Source organism: Vanacampus margaritifer, chromosome 2, assembly GCF_051991255.1.
Source record: "Vanacampus margaritifer isolate UIUO_Vmar chromosome 2, RoL_Vmar_1.0, whole genome shotgun sequence".
Classification (NCBI taxonomy): domain Eukaryota; kingdom Metazoa; phylum Chordata; class Actinopteri; order Syngnathiformes; family Syngnathidae; genus Vanacampus; species Vanacampus margaritifer.
In genome coordinates, this window is record NC_135433.1 from 31230142 (window position 1) to 31248080 (window position 17939).

General features: G+C 38.9%; 1 protein-coding gene across 13 annotated transcripts in view; it reads right to left on the minus strand.

Moving 5' to 3' along the window:
• Positions 1-17939, minus strand: part of ctnnd2b (catenin (cadherin-associated protein), delta 2b) — a 144575-nt gene that overhangs the window by 30961 nt on the left and 95675 nt on the right. For 7 of the 13 annotated variants that reach the window (XM_077556413.1, XM_077556418.1, XM_077556407.1 and 4 more), the window contains 4 exons: positions 17400-17531; positions 14836-15133; positions 12705-12761; positions 2963-3095 (listed from right to left, as the gene is read on the minus strand). In XM_077556413.1, the coding sequence (XP_077412539.1) occupies positions 2963-3095; positions 12705-12761; positions 14836-15133; positions 17400-17531 (620 nt within the window). The remainder of the gene's footprint in view (positions 1-2962; positions 3096-12704; positions 12762-14835; positions 15134-17399; positions 17532-17939) is intronic. The other 6 variants (XM_077556417.1, XM_077556411.1, XM_077556409.1 and 3 more) reach the window with 2 other exon arrangements.

A 17939-nucleotide genomic window follows, 5' to 3' on the forward strand; every position in this document is an offset into this window, starting at 1 on the left:
ATAGGTACGCAAAAATCACGAGCAACTTGGTTGCTCACGCAAACAAATGTGTAATCTGGTCTAGTAATTGGGCGCACCAAGGATCGTCTGCCCAACTGGCAAAATTGCAGCGCAGTTCATTTTATTTATTCTGGGAAGAGCATACTCAAATACATAAATTTAGCACATGGACTCTGTGGAGTAAAACAAATTGCTCTGGCTAATTTTGCATCTTTTAAATAGCACGTTTGAAAGGCAGCCGCAAACTCTACTGCACAGCTGTGCGCAGGCCAAATGAGGCAGGGAGAGCTTGTGTAAATATTTTTTTTGGGGGGGTGGGGGATGATGGCAACATATGTTTGTTTTGACAAATGCAATTTTGGAACTTTATGATTGAGCTAAGGGCTTACTTTGACACAGTCACAAGAGATAGTTGTGACATCACCTGCATTATGACAAAACTCCTTTCAACGCATTTCATTTTCCAAGCGTGTGGGTCATTTCAGTGCATGGTGACAACTGGCAGCCAGATTTTTAGGGTGTAATACAGGCGAGTAGATGAATCCAACTGACACATACTTGGGTCCAGTTAAATCAAACCAAACACGGCTTTTATGTACTTGCTGGCTTCCCCAAAATTAACGGTGCAATAAATTTAGTTTCTTTAACTCTGGAATGTTTACGATGATCAGATGAGAGTTCCGCCCCTCTCGTCATCTGAGTTTCCAGAACTGATAATCCGATGATACAACACTAGTGTTGTGTTGTTCATGTAGGTTTTGTTAAAAAAGAATGAATGTTTTCAGTGAACGTAAGTGAACGGATCACTTCCTGAAGTGATTGTTTCTTTTCTCAGTTCATTTGCAGGGTAGTGCGTAGACAAACGATTCGATGAACGAATCTTTTAAACGGTTCTTTTTAATGAACTGATTCTAAAGATTCAGTTCACTTAAAAGAACTGTCATGCCCAACACTATACAACACCCCCTTCCAATTCTGACTGTTATTCCTCACATGAACATCAAGGTCCCCTATCAGAATGAGGAAGTCCTCGGCAGAAGCGCTCTGCGGCACCCCCTCCTCCCCTTAGCAGTTTGGGGGATGGGGCGATATATACACAGAACAGAATCTCAGCCCCAGCTATTCCTCAGCTTTCTCTATATTTTTAATGCAAGCTGTCGGATGCTGTTTGAAGAATAACGCTAGTCCCAAATCTGTCCCTAAAGCCTGGTGCACACGGCAGGAGAATTGGCTCGATTTTGCCCCGAATTTCCCCTCCCGACAATCGCAATGACGTGCCGACACGCAAACGATCATCTTAGAAGATAATCCTGCCGTGTGTGGTGTCAACGCATCCCGATATCAGCGCTCGGAAGGACCTCCGACTTGATATTCAACATCTTGGATTGTTTTGGCTCGACTTCGCTCCATGTGCGGTGTGCCGGGAGGACAAACCGCCGCGCAGCCGGTTGACAGTGACGTGCAGCCAATCAGAAAGCGAGCTGGCGAGGAAGCCGGTGGGGAATCCAAAATCATAACAGTCATCACGCAGCAGAAAGTCCGTTTTATTTTTTATACTCGCACACACATACTACACAACGTGCTCTTCGGGTGGGACGCGAACCCGCACTGCCGCCCGGAGCTCATTTACACTCCTTTAAACAAAGCTTTTTATTTTTATGCCGCTTTTTTCGGCTGAAAACCAGGAAGTATCGCGACTGGTCCTGCATGTTTGTTGACTCGGAAGTCACGTGTAATCTCCAGAGGTTTTGCGAGACTTCCCGTCACATTTATGAATGAACTCGGCTCGTGTGTGGTGTGTTGATTGTGTAGTGTGGCTACATACCACACACGGTACGTTCAAAACTGTTATTCCCGTGGTTTTATCTCTTCACGTGTGCTGTGTCTCAGAATTTGGAAGTCAGCCGACAATTTTAAAATCTTGCCGTGCGAACCAGGCTTAAGGCTCATGGGCAGGGTTAATACCGTTAAATAAAGTTGAATGTCGCATTATAGGGACAGATGTTTACTTTTGGATCTTGAGCGACGAAAGCTCTTAAGGACACGAGGTCCAACAGTAGGAGCAGCGCGACATTCCAAGTTGTGTTAATAGGCGGTAATGAGACATTAATGCCATCTAATAGGAAGCTAGGACAGCTGCACTTGGATCTCACTCGGGTAGTAGACCTGTAGATTCTTTTCACGTGATTTTAGGGATGCAATATAAAGTGTAATTTCAGGATTTCTGGACTAGTTATTCCATGAAAGAGCAATCACACCCCTTTGCATCTAAGTGATGATTCCGCTTGAGGAAAGATTAGCATCTTTAATTTCCTGCTGTGGACTGCAGGTGAATACAAATATGTATGATAATAGATGATCAAATTTCTAGGATTATTATTATTTTTATTGCAAGTAACATGATGTCACGGTTTTTTTTTTGCCATTTTTTCCTCAACATGCTCTTCTAAACTTCAGGTCTGGTGTATTTTTGGACTAGATTAGAGGATTACAGTACAAAATTTCAAGTTATCAGCGAAATCTTTTTTCTCTGCGATGGAAAAGCGGAATTGCTGATAAATCAGCTTTTGTAAAGGGCACGCTCCACTGTGCGTGCGTGTGTGTATGTGCATGTGGGTTCTGGTTTGACATTTTGAGATTATGGGGCACCATTTTGACATACATTGCGACCCAAAGGCACAAAGGGCTCATAATGAGTAAAGCTTGTCAGATGGAGTCTTGGCCAAATCCTCAATCTTGCATGGACTGCGGCAACCCTCTTGTCATTAAGCAATTGCAGCTGGCGTGCGGGCATGGATCAAGCTTCTCTAAATACAGTATAAAACACAGGGACCCTGTTGACTGGTTGGTATTTGGAGTAATACTGAGTAGTTAACTACAATCCTGTAAAAATACACGCTGGAAGAAACAGACCGTACATTTGGTGTAGCAAATGACAAGGGTTTGTCCTCTGAGTCATTACCTCACACTTGATCTTGTTGTCTCCAAAGCAGAGATGCTGGAGGTAGGCGGCAGCGTTGGACTGGACCGATGGGAACTGATGTTGTAACATTTGGATCACCTCCGGCAACTCTGGATCCCTCCAGCCAAACTCCCTGCAGGGAGACACAGAAACAACATTGCACTACATGTGCGGCCATTTTCTTCTTTTGTGGGAGTGTGTGTACATGTGCTCGTAGGCAGACCGCTACATTCAATCACAATAACAACCATAATAATAACAACAATACCTTATCATATTGATGAATTAATTCACTATGGTGCTGACCCTGACAGTAACACCAACAATAAATCCTAACAATGAAATGAAACAAAATCAAATCGTGCTATCATGAATAGGGTCCAATGATTCATACCTAGGAGGAGGCCCATTACCAAGAGCATACCAAACCATTTTAAGAGGGATCCTTTATATTTATATATATATATTTATATTTAGATTTATATTTATATTTATATTTATATATTCACTCCCAGCCATTTTCATTAAGCAAACCCATTCGCTCCCGGCTGTTTTACTTGATTTTGACAGATTTCGCAAGGCCCACAGAATATTGTGTTCTATTGCTATAAAAACATGGAACCTATCAAAAGAAAGATTAGAGTCTCTTCTTTCATTAGGAAAAAAAATTATATTTCTTTCCATTTTCTGTTTTGCATTAGAATATAGCTAAGTTTCATCATTATTTACAAATCTGTTTAGAACTGTTGGTAAATGAGCTTTTTTGCAACAAGGGCTTTGATCTTGTATACTCTGCTGCCACCTGTTGGTCGTTTTTGTAATAACTACCATTGCTTCAATCATTCTCTTCAGTTCAGAGGCTGCATTCAAAGCCTTCTATATGCTCTAGCATTAAAAAAAAAGAAAAAAAAGGTGTAAATACGTCTTTGGGAGCATGGTAATATTTAAAATAGAACATATCCATACGTTTTTGGTAGCAAATGAGTTAAGAACATGTATTTTGCACATAAGAATACATTTTGTCCATATGTAAAATAGAATTTTTGTCATACATCTGGTTAGGAATTGCGTGGTCTTATGTGGCCCCTGAGTAGCACTAATTAAAAATTGTAGCCCCCTACAGCATTTAAGTCGCTCATCCCAGAGTTAGATTATGACAAAAAATGCTCAATCAGATCATTTTCAGACGATCTAACTGCACACAAATTTCCCAACTTGCTCCTGAATTCAGAGGCCAAGCAATTACATTTCACACGTTGGCATGTTGTTGTTTTCTGAACACACTGTCACTGCACCATATTTCAATCTAGAACGGTTTGACTGTGAGGCAGGTGCGCTAACAACATACAGTATGCTACTTTGTTGCCAATACTGTTGTTCTTGTTCATTGGCTGTTCGATGAGGTCAATGGCAGAGCTGAAGTCCATCCGCACTAAACTCATTCATGACTATTCTCAAACTATTCGTATAGTCAAAAAGCTGTTTGTGATGTCAATACCAATGTTATTCACACTGCATAGTGAACACATGACAAAGTGACATGATGTGCTTTTTCAAATCAACTTTATGGATTCATTTTCTATAGTGCATGTCTGTATCAGGGTCACAATTGGCTTATCAATTCTGCGAACTGAAAAGCTAATTCAACATAACAGGTCCTTTCAAGTGCAAATGAGACTTCCTCCATTAGCCACATTTACTTTTGTTTGAGTTTACTTAATGCATGTGCTCACAGGCACAATTTAAGTACATACACACAAACACCCATGCGTACCAATGCACCCACAGGCAAGCGCACTAACCCTATAAATATGTGAAAGGGTGTGTGTGATGAAAGAAAAACAAATAATTAATGTGAGAATAAAGTCAAAGCAAAATCAGAGAGTGGAGATGAAGAAGGGGAGCTAAGGCTTATCAGATATTGACAAGCTTCCTTCTTTTGGGAGACTTATCAATAATCAAAATAGATAAAAGCATCCTGTTTCTTGGGACCAGCTGAAAGTGGATCCTTCCCTTTTGTCAAAGTCAATGCGATTTAGCATTGTAAATTACACAACAGAGGACTTAGTGGAAGGATGAGATTTTGTCTCTATTGTAATAATTTAACTTTTGATTATACAGCTTGTAGATCGATATCAGAGTTTGGAATATTTCAGCACAGCTTGATGTCAATGTTCCTGAGAGTTCTACATATGTTTTGGTTCCACATATGGAGAAGATACATTTTTCTTCTTCCGGGCATCAAACAAATCCCCATGGACATGCACATTTGAAAATATGAACACAGATGTAAATGCAGACACCACAAGCCAAAATTTAAAATACAGCTAAGGGAAAGCGCTGGCTCACATCAAGCATTTACACACTCAAAGGAAAGTATCTGGCCTTTTTTTTTTTTGGTGGTACTTTTGTGTCCAACCCCCCCCCCCCCCCTTTTTTTTTTTTTACACTCACATTATTATTGTTATTATTTGTACATTTCCCATCACTTTACTTTCAAGCTTATTTCAATTAAAACTTGCCACAGCCGGAACATTAACATAACGTAAACACTGCAGTGGCATGGCCCCCAGTAAATATAATCAGAGCTGACATAGCCGAGTGCAGGTCACCTTGTGGGTTAATTGTCCAATAAGTCTTCAAACGTTCAAGCTGCGCAAGCAGGCAGATGTGTGTGTATGTTTGTGTCTGTTGCGTTTCATTAGAGAGTCCAGCAGTAGAACCACAAGCATCTGTATGAAGAATTGGACGATCAATCAGTAAACACTATCATTTAATTAAAAAGATGTTACGGAATGATTCATTTGAGAAAAAACAAATATAAACCACAGGCAGGGATGTGAAATGACTGAGGCATGCGGCAAGTAATGTGAATGTACATGGAGGTCTGTTTATCTCCCATTAATGCTACCCTTTCATCACTTCGAAACTCAATTAATGGACTCATCACACTTGTCCATATTTAGTACACCTTCACTATTGAATTGAATGCGCAACGGGATGATTGCAGGTTGAGAGGTTAAACGTCGTCAAACAAATGCAGTTTCTTTCTTCAACTATTATCTTACAGCTCCTTTTATAACTAAACACACATAATGAATATGACAATTTCCAACTCTATAAGGGAGTGTGGCACATGAACCAAGAATAGAAAGCTCCATACAATACAATATGTACCAACCAGGATGTCACCTGTTAACTAACACATAGACAACAAAAACAAGAGAAAACACTATGCATACGTTATTGGACAAAAAGAGCGTGGTAAACAAACACAATGACCACATATTGTAAAACGACAGAAACACAGCTTAGAATAGCAAACGCCTGTGTAAAAAGTGGCACGTCACAGTGGATCAAACTCAAAGCTTAATTCCTAAGGCTACGATCTACTTCAGGCAAGCACACATACAACATATATGTTGTGAATATATAGGGAACGGTGTAGCTATTATGGGAGCAAATAACTAGCAGCTGCTAAAATTTGTCAGACTCAAGAGCAAATCATAGGAATGTTAAGAGTTTTCTTCTTCTCCTCCTGCACTGTAATGGTTCATTCATTCGCTATGAATGTCAGCTCAGAGCTGTATTAGTTTTTGCTCAGCAGCTCACTCTTCTTGCTGCGAATGTGTGCTCCAGAAAAAAAGGGAACACGATGTGATGAGCTCCCAGCCCAAAACACTGTGTGACAATATCACAGCTGGATAAGTCAATACGATCTGTGAACATCAAGTTTACTGTAAGAATTTTAGGTTTTGTTTTTTTAAATGTGTACAGCCTGACATAGCATCAATCATCAATCCATCAACATTGTAAATTTCGTAGAGTTAAGTTTACTTTAAAAAGACAGAGTAAACTTTTACACTTGAAAGAGAGTAAAATACTAAAAAAATTAATACATTCAGAACAACAACAATAAAATGCTCAAGGGTCGAGGAAAGATCCCACAACCTTCAGCATGGAAGACAACCATTCTACCATTTGCGCTATGCTAGACTTATTGTTAGCTAACATATTGCTGGTGTGTCCCAAAGGAGACCAACAACAGAAGTATACGAGGATTCCACCTGACACCTGCGATATATTGACACCGAGTAGGAGTGGTATGGGTCAGTGGTTTAATTCAGTTAGTTTTTTATTTCATTCTTTAAAAAAAAAACACTTCAATGCAATAGGTCGGGTATGGAACATTCAATGAATTTGGGATACCTTAGATTTGACATATTCTTTGTGCGTTTTCCATGTTAATTGTTCATCAATAATAATACCTAGAAACTTTATTTCATTAGTCCTTTCTATTTCTTGCGCAGTCAGTGTTACTTCAACATCAATATTTCTACAACTGAAAATCATAAATCTGGTTTTACTAATATTTATAGACAGTCTGTTGGCGTTGAACCACTTCATAATATTCTTAAACTCTTTCTCTATTACTTGTAATACAGTATATATATTTTTCCTGGCATAAAATAAAGTGGTGTTGTCTGCAAACAAAATACATTTGAACAATTTCCAAATAGTTGTAATATCATTCACATAAAGGAGAAAAAGTACTGGCACCAGAATTGATCCCTGGGGCACCCCACAAGTTACATAACTGTGTTTTGATCGTCTACTATTGAATTCAACATATTGTTTTCTATTTTTTAAATAACTGGTAACCCATTGATGTGCAACAACTTGTATACCATATTTTAACAACTTATGTAATAATATTTCATGATCTAAAAGTGTCAAATGCTTTTTGTAAATCCACAAAGACACTTACTAAAACGTGCTTTTTGTCCATGGCTGTGCAAATTTCCTCAGTTAACTTCATTGATGTAATATTGGTTGAGTGATTGGAGCAAAACCCACATTGGCTGTTACTTAAAATTTGATACTTATCTATGAATTTATTTAATCTTGTCACATACCATCCATCCATCCATTTTCTTAACCACTTTTCCTCACAAGGGTCGTGGGGGTTGCTGGAGCCTATCCCAGCTGGCAGGGTACACCCTGAACTGGTTGCCAGCCAATTCCAGGGTACACAGAGATGAACAACCATACCTATGGATAATTTGGAGTGTCCAATCAACCTGCCATGCATGTCTTTGGAATGCGGGAGGAAACCGGAGCACCCGGAGAAAACCCACGCAAGCACGGGGAGAACATACAAACTCCACCCAGGAAGGCCGAAGCCCGGACTCGATCTCACGTCCTCTGCACTGGGAGGCAGACGTGCTAACCAGTCAGCCACCGTGCCGCCCTTGTCACATACCATTTTCTCAATATTTTAGAGAGCTGTAGGAGTAGAGATATACGTATACAGTTCAATAAATCATTCTTATATATGTATATATATTATATATATATATATATATATATATATATATATATGATTTTATTTCTAAATGTTCCAGCCACCCTATTAAATACTTTACTTAGGGTGAAGGAGATTGGCTTTAACACATTGCTCTGACACAGTGTTGCTTATTTTAAGAAATCAAGCAGAAGAAATCTGCTCACATGACTGCACATAAATCTTCACGTTTTGATGGCAAGATGAATGACCTCATCGCTGATATTTTCACTTCAAGGCACATCAAGCAAATTGTCAAGTGATCTGTGTTGGTTTCTTCGTGTCTTCGCTTTTCTATCAGCTTTCGTGTCTTCTATAAATAAACTTGTGTTTGTTCGACCATCGTCCTTCCTCCCTGCTGTTAGGCCCGTGGATTTCTTCAATCTTAACCAAAGTCGGACTTACAAGCAGAAGACAGTCAATGTGAAAGAAAGGAGATATGGACAAAGAAAAGCTTTTTTTTTTTGAGAAAGAAAGAAATCTACATAATACAAAAGTTTGTGTATGCATGCGTGTGTTTGTAAGTGTGTATGTGTGTGTGTGTGTCACCAAAGAGAGCTTAATGTTTCATTTGGCAATTCAATGGACTGGGACAAAGTAGTGACGGACTGTCAATTCACTCTTTGTTTCTAAGCAACCAGGTGGGCTATCTTTCACGGACACTTGTCTGTGAATGAGTGTGACTGGGAGTGAGTGTATGTGTGTGTATTTACACTTCAATATGTCAGGATGCAGGAGACCCAAAGCAGGAAGAGTCATTTAGTGGCGAAGGATTTTCTTGTAGGAAAAAGAGCCAGTATGTAGAAATTCACTGCGGTGTTTGCGTGTGTGCGTGTGTGTGACCCATCACTGCCGCCTTTGGGGTAGAGGCAGGGTGGGAAGGGTTGATGACTCATTCCCTGTTAGAAGGTAGAACAAACATGCACAATAAAATATAAAAAGGAAAAAGACAAAAGAAAAAATTAAGTTTTATCTGATTATATACAAACATTTTTTTTTCTTTAAGTGATTAACTCCAGACTTGTGTCACTCGAGGTTCAAGGATTTTTGTTGTTGACGAGTTTAATGATGAGTTCTTAGTGAAGTTATATTTTCATGGCATACAATTCATTGAGGGTGCAACATCTATATGTAGATGGCCTGGCTTTTCTTAGTACTCACAACAACAAACACGTTGCCAAGCCAAACCTTGAGTTGGCAATTCATTGTCACGTTGTGTTCGACGTGGTAATAGTACGCATGAAAGAGGCCATAATGTAAAGCCTCAGCTTAAATGTATTAAATTGGACAGTCACAAGGTAGGGCCATTTTGGAATAATCTTAGCAGCGATAAACTGTCGCTCATAGGCATATTTTCAACCCGCGTGGTACAAACGTCCTTTGATTAGATGTATGACAGTGGGTTCAACGACCTACCTCAGTCATTTATGGGCTATTTTGCTTAAAGTATTTTTGTTTAACTCTTTTACCGCCAAAAACATCAATTGACATTAAGGACAGGCCCACTGTATACCGCCAATAGTGTCAACTATGTTTGTTTTTTTTCTCAATGGGCAATGAAACTTGTTGCGCAGCGCTCCTTTTGTGAATTGGTGTAAAAATCACAAAACAGCCACTAACTATGGCCAGCAGATGGCAGCATTGTATCTTTTTTCAATGGGCTACCGGTAGTATCAAATTACAAGAAAACATGGTAGATTTTAGGAAATAGAACGTTTTCAAGGATGACGTGAATGATCAAAGCCTTTGTCACATTAAATCAGATTCACAGAGCGTCACTAAAAAAATATTAGTGTCAAAGTCACTGTTGTGCAGAAAATTAATCTTTTCACAAAAAAGCTTGTTTCCTCATTTTTTTTTCATTTTTGCGAAATGCAACTCAAATTACCTAATTTCAAATGGTGTAATTTCACACTAAAGTACGGAATAAGGAGAAACATACTTTTTTTCTAATGAAAGAATGGAACGCGATCTTTCATGTGGTACCACCAAGTTTATGTAGTCAAAGCACACAATATACTGTTTGCCTTGAAAGATTAGTTAAAATGCTCAAAATCGGCTGGCACTGTCGGGGTTGTCTCGAAAGTCTATCATCACACAAATCATCAAGTTTTTACATAAGTCATTCACTGCTGTCTCTCTGCCCACTACTGTTTACTCATGGACTTACATTTGAATATTATATATTTCATATTTAGGTCCGTCGTGTGTTTACTTTTCTTCCACACGTGCCGCTTTTAGGATGTCACATCCACTCTTTGCTGATTGGATCTTTTCACCGTCTGCTTGACAGAAATGTGTCAGAAATGTGTGACCAGTGACCAGACTCATCCGCTAATTACAGCGATGGGTCTGGTTTCTAGGCTAGAAACTGGCATCACAGTTGCTCAGGGCTCTGGTAACGACCAATCACGGCTCATCTTGTGAACGTCACATGACCAAACTCAGAAAACATTTGAGTCGTGATTGGCCGTTATGAGCCCTTAATCACTGTGATGTCATTTTCAGTCGACAGCAAGTGGCAAAATGGTTGTTCCCTGAGATGGATAAAAACAGGTGGATTTTTCTGTTTAATTGATATTCCACAAACGCAATATTAATCAGAATGTCATATTTAGACTAGTGGTGGGCACATCCAACATTATTGTAAAGAATGTTTTTGGGGTGACTTTCCCTTTAATATGGGACATCCAATTTCCATAGTTTGAATGCACATCTCATTGGAATCCTATCAGATCAGATTTAAGCCCTTATCAAGTTTTGTTCCCTTGTAACAATTGCAGATCAGATTGAACCTCTGCCTACATAAAGCAATAGAGTCCAGATTGCAGCCATACACGCTGTTCCCTCTTTAAACGTAGACAGAAACTCATGTTCTTTATGTGATCTGATTTGATTGGATTTTTGTTTGTTCTTGTTTTTGTTTTTTTTACAGCCAACCTCTGTAATGGCTGTTTTCATAACTTACAACAAACGGCAACTAATAAATAAATAAATATTATGTATTTATTAATTTGAAATTCATGACTAGATAAACTGCTGCTGGTACAGCTCATACAAGGAGCAGAATGTCAAAATTCAACAGGAAAAGACCAAAATCCAATTTGTTTCTTTGTTGCTGAGCTCTAGAATTGTGCCTTACTAATTCTGGTTATTTTAAAACTAAAAAAGGAAGGGTCTCTTTGTAATTTTTACAGTACCATCATTGGGTCACCACTGTTTTATTTTGGTTGTATCTTGAAGTACAGTATTGTAATTTGCCTGACATTACCTAGTTACAGTTGCTCTGTCTCCATTTTCAACTTAAACACGACTTATTGATTTTAAGCTTCATTCATTGCTAATTTTGTAGCCAATGTGTGTACTTTGTCAAAAGTCAAACTTCAAACAGCAAGATACCGATTCCCATATCAGTCATACAAGGAAGATGAGAAAAACAAGTATGTGCTAGCTAAGATATAACGACATGGTTAAGTGACATACACCATTACACATTAAGGCTACAAGTGAATAGCACGTCTGCACACACATATTAATAAACACACAAAAAGGGGACAGAGACATACATGAGCAGTTCTAGCACAAATCTTTCATTTCTTTAGCAACAAATTACAGTACAGAATATGGAGTCAGAGGCTGCCTCAGCACCAAAGAATCATGATCTGCCAGAACACAATCAATCCATCAACAAATCAATCACTCAGCAAAGCTACCAACCAACACATCATCCATCCATCGACTAATAACTCAAGGACAGGCATTTATCCTGTAAATGGTAAGTAGATAATGTAGTATGCAGCATCAAAATAAAACTAAATCCAGTTGCTAAAATGGTAATTAAACAAAATACTGAGAGTGTCAATCATAAAATATTCTTAGAAATGACCAGAACACACAGACAATGAAAACATGTCTGGCTAAATGAAGAGATGAAAGAGACGATGAAAGGACTGGAGCTAGCAGGACAGCCAAAGGAGAGAATGATGGACTATTTATCTCAAGAGAGTCTCTGTTCAGTCAAATGTCTCCGAATGTGAAAACAGACTAGTTGGTTATCTAATCCCATGATTAATGTTAAATGAAGTGATTTTTTTTAACTGTATTAAAAGATCCAGTCTTAAATATAAGTAATTTTAGTCTGCAGAAGAATTCATCTCAGTGTTATGTATTGTCACAATTTGGTGCCGAGAAGTTTAAAAAGGCAGCTTCTGTCATTAGATGGTGATTCCTGTTTAATATGCAAAATGCACATGAGTGATAATACAAATGGAAATGTCCCATTAATACTTGTGTCTGTGTCATAAAGCGGAGATGGACAGATTGAGTGAATGAGACAAAGGTAAGATAGATGAACAGAATGTGTAGATATAAAGATATAGAAATAAATAGTAGGATTACTTTGTCATTCTTTGCTCGGCTTGATTTTGATTCCACACAAGGAATTCAGGGTCGTACCTATCGAGGTAGAGAGAAACAAGAGAGAGGTATACGTTGGCTGTCTGTCAAGAAAAGTGTAATCAGTAACCGTCAGAGTAGTGATGATTAGTAAAGTGACTAGACTTGACTTTCTCTCAGCATTTGGTTATCAGGCAGTGGCGGAGGAGGTGGAGTGCATGCACACAGCAGGTGGTGGAGGATGACGAGGTTATGGTTGCTTTTATTTCCACATTAACACTTGACTGATGTTGTACATCTAACTACCATCAATACATTTCATTTGAGGAGGGCCTAACAAAGTAGGGTTAACTTAAATATTGCAAATTATTTGATTTTTTTTCCTTCACATTTTTAGATTAGACCTAACACCTTTAATGGGTCTACTGTCAGTTTAACTTTGTTAAGTTTGTATCTTATATCATGTATCCGTTCAATCCGCTCTGACTATCCCTTTACTCCAACTTGGCCAACTGCATATGACTGACAATGACTGTAAATGTGAAAACAAAGCATGCATCACGGTTCTGTACTTGAGATGTGTCATATGAGTGCATACAAGTGGTTTGCCGGAAGCGACACATTAATGATGCCAAAGCTTGAGAGTGAACCAACAGACAATGTGGGTGCAATGTGCAGGAGAGCCCAGAGGAACGATGATGGCAGGAGGAAAGAGCAATGGCAACAACATGAGATAGCCCAGAGAGATAAGCTCTCGTTAACTCATTCACTCCCAGCCATTTTCACTGAAGCAACCCCCTTCGCTCCCTGCTGTTTTACTGGATTTTGGCTGATTTTGCAAGGCCCACAGAATATTGCGTTCTATTGCTATAAAAACATGGAACCTATTAAAAGAAAGATTAGAGTCTCTCCTTTCATCAGGAAACAAAGTATATTTGTACCCGTTTCCGTTTTGCAGCAATTAGAATTATAATATAGGTACGTTTCATCATTATTCACAAACACTGGGGAAAAAAGTTTGTTGCAACATGGCCCTGCATGGTTGATCTCTAATACTGTGTTGCCACCTGCTGGCCGTTTTTTGTAATAACTAGTATTGCTTTAAGCGACCTTTTCAGGTCAGAAGCTGCATCAAAGCCTTCTGTATGCTCTAGCATAAAAAACATAAAAATCGTATAAATATGTTTTTGGGACCAAAGCAATATTTAAAATAGAACGTTTGTGTACTTTTTGGGGAGCAAATGAGTAAAAAAGAATACAATAGTGAAAAAAAGTACAACATAAATTAAATTGTGTTGCTAGTCGACAGCTACAGTCTAAGGAAGAATATCTTGGACTAGTCTTTGTTTCACACTCTCAATATCTAAAACCAGATCTGATGGTCTTTCCTCATGAACTCTCTACCTTCTGAGCACAATATGATCGTGTGAAACTAACACATTTGTCGTTACTGCAAACAAAAACTGAAATTGGACCTTTAGTGTGTGCAGGCGATCTGTAATGTCAAGCAAACTAGAAAGGACAGTGAAAGATGTGGTGTGATGTGTGCATCATACTAAAGCCCAGATTCAGTTTTAATTGCACTCAACTGAGAGATTCAGACTTCTTTTTTTTCAGGAGCTTGGAACATATGTCTCAATGTTCTCTTAAAACACAATATAACACTTTGACAATTTCAGGTTATGTCACACACTTTCTCTGACCAAAATCAATTGATGCAGTTAAAGGCAGAATGGAGCACAATTGGCCTTTTTCGTATTCAGACACCCAATGGCTTCTTCATCTGCACCGTTTACCGTTTACCACTGCATCACTTTTATGTCGTCTACGGTCAACGCAGATTAGTTCATTTGCCAGTTCAGATCACATTCCTACCACAGATGATCCGTGAAGACTTCATTTGGCACCGGAGGCCACTTTAATATGTATGGTCAAGTTCATGTGTTCACACCTGAACAAACAAACCGCACCAAGGTTTAGTGGAAGAGGACCAAATGGTGCTCTGTGAAAGCGTCCCAATATGTTCTACAATTGATGTTAAATTCTGTGAATCTGGACCTCAGTAATTTCAGTGAGTGAGAGTGGGAAGGCAATAGAGCAATGTGCTTGATCAATAAGGTATTAAACACTTCACCTTGGGTCTTTCTGGATGCTGTCCACAGACGGAGACCGCCCCAGAGCTGCTTCGGGAGGGAGGGCCGGTCCTGACTTGCTGTAAGGCGACTCGGTGGACGGGCAGAACTGCAACGTGCGGTACGGGTTGCTGAAGTCAGCTCCGCCTCCCGCAGCGAAGCTGCCTCTTTGGAAGGTGGTGGCGGCACTCTGGCTTCCCGTTCGCTGCAAGGGGATTGGGTCGACACCGGGGGAAGGTGGGGCTAAAGCGTAGGGACAGAGCAGATAGTTGAGGACTTCTTGGTACAGCTGGTTAACCACTAATGTCGTTGAAGAGGGGCAAAGAGGAGGAAGAGGACGGTGTACCAAATTGGCAAAATCACGTTTTACACACAAGAAACATCACCAGCACAAATGGTAGAAACAGCACAGAAGAAAATATGTGGAAAGGTAAGAAGCGGGAAAAAAAAGAAAGAAAGTAAAAGAGCAGTTGTAAGCACACCGTATGTAAATATGGCAGTGGAAGCTTCTGAACAGATGGGTAACTTCAAAATGAAAGCTAACTCACCAAAGGACTTAGTTTTCGTTTGAACACAATCACAAACGTATATCAGAAAACATGAAGAAGACAGTAGCTTACAAATGAGACAAACATGCTCTTGGTTTTTGACCAGAAGCCAACATGCTAAACTTCTTTCCAGAAGTAGACAGTTATCATGAAATATAGTAAGTCATAAAGTAAATACAAAAGCTTCACTCACATGCACGGGGGCACATGCATGATGATTCACATAATGAATCCATAATGTACATAATTGCCGATTTTAAACAACAATACAAAGTTGCAGTGATTAAGTGTTTTTGAGTGATGTCACTTGTAAATGTGCTAAAGCAATAATGAAGTGCTGAGAAGCGTGAGTGTGGGTCGTCGGGGGAGAGGGGACATTGCAGTCATTTTGCCATAATTGCATGCAATAAACCTGGCTCAAGATTATTTTAAGATGTCAGGTCCTTATTATATATTCATTTTATAATATGTCTCTTACATCTTTGTGTTAAATGATTCAAAAATGTGTTAGTAATAATCTACAAAGAAACATGCTAATGATGAGAGATCTAAAAAAAACAGTTCTTCTTCTTCTTATTATTATTATTCAAATAGTTTTGCCATATGATACATCAATTTTAAGTTGTACTTTTGACAGCAGGTAAGTACAATACATTTTCATTTTCATGTATTCCACAGACTTAAGAACCCTTGCAGATAATCACTGTTTTGATGGATTGAGTTTAATATCACCATGAAGTGAAATTAAGATGAAATCCAAAGTAGAGATAGACCGATACGTTTTTTTTTTTTCAGGGCCAATACCAATCATTAGTAGTCAAGGAAGCCAATAACTGATATTTGGCTGATAAAAAAAAAGACAATGCTGATATGTGTGAAAATGCCAAATATCTGCGCCATAATCGGTCTCTCCTGAATCCAAAGTATTGGAAACATCTCTGGCGCTGCACTTCCATCACTTGTACAATGATAAGCAACTTGTTAAATTCATATCCTTTGGACAGCATGAAGCAAAAGTGAGAATTATTATCTCTGTAAAGATGAATTAAGATACAACTCTAGAATGTGCTTGTATATCTTATGAAGTGTAAGATGGATGTAAAATCCACCGAGATAAACCTTTCACATTGTAGGGAGACATAAAAACTTACAGCTGTGCCTTCGCCTGAAATATAACAAAAAAGTGAAGCAAAAAGTATTGTTGGGTACGTGGAGTGTATTTGTGAGTGTGAGTGAGTAAAAAGCCAGCGTCCCACAATGCATATCTTATAATTGATCATTCTGTTCATCCCGCAGTAAAAAGTTGCATGAATCCTCTTGCAGGAGATAGCCAACGCTTCAATGCAAACATTTTAGGACACGGGTGATTTGCTTTTATTACAAAGCACCCAAGCCAATGCCCAGAGGATTAATTCTGATTAATTGTTAGCCTTAAAACTAATTATCTGGTAGACTGTGACCGGGGGAAAATTTGCCACCGAGACCCCAATTAGATTTGCCTACCTGATCTGGTAAATAGTACAGCGCAATCAAATGGAAGGTGAACATTTCTTCACTCAAACATTCATTAAAATAAACCCCACACCTTTGAAAAGTTCCTGAGTGGGTGCATGTTGCATCACTCTCTGTTTCCCTTTTATTCTCCACTATGTTCACACTATTGTTGTGTGATGTCTTGTTCACAGTAGTTTCTAAATTTGGATGCTTCACAGCATAATGTGGCTATATATAGTTTGGGCTATTTCAATCTTTTTCATGTGTGTTACGAGAGATTTTGATGCCTCCACTTTTGTCTTTGTTTGCTTCAACTGTCCTATTATTCAGGTTTTACAGTAAACGGATGTTTGAAAGGGATCATTCATGTGTAAATTCCTCAAATACTAAAATACTCCTCAGGTTCACAATTTTCCATAGTGAAGTTGGTGGAAGAAGATGTTGTTGACCCAATATGTTCAGTGAATAAGAGTGTCTTTTCCCCGTGTACAATCCACATCCACCAGTCCCTTATTATAGCTCACCTTGTCCTCGTAGGTTGGGCTTGGTGTAGACTCTGTCTTCGTAGATGGGATCGATGTGATGCTCCGGAGACTGCAGCGGTCGCAACTCAGAGCCCAGGTGACTGTGCTGGCTGCTGTAAGAACCTCTGGAGCCTGCGGCACACAGCATTGATGAAGGTTACAATCGAAGGCGGAATGATTCATGTCGGCTGAGGACATTGAGGTAAAACTGCACAATGGGATGCAGATAGCATTTTAGTGCACCCACTTGAGTTATCCTTTTTGACTGTTTATTGACTGCACTAAGAAGATACATTTTAATATTAACATAACTATTAGATAAATAATAGACCTAAATGTTTTGCTTAGGCCACCCAAAATGTTGTTGTTGTTTGCCTAGTTTTTGTGTGCTTGTGAAATTATAGCAATTAAACATTTCTTTAAAAATCTTTCTGTGTAAATATCCCATGTTACAACATGAACACCTTTTGTAGAGACCACTGTGACCTACTGTATATAATCTAATCTATTATCTTTTTAAAAAAATCGTTTTTAAATGTA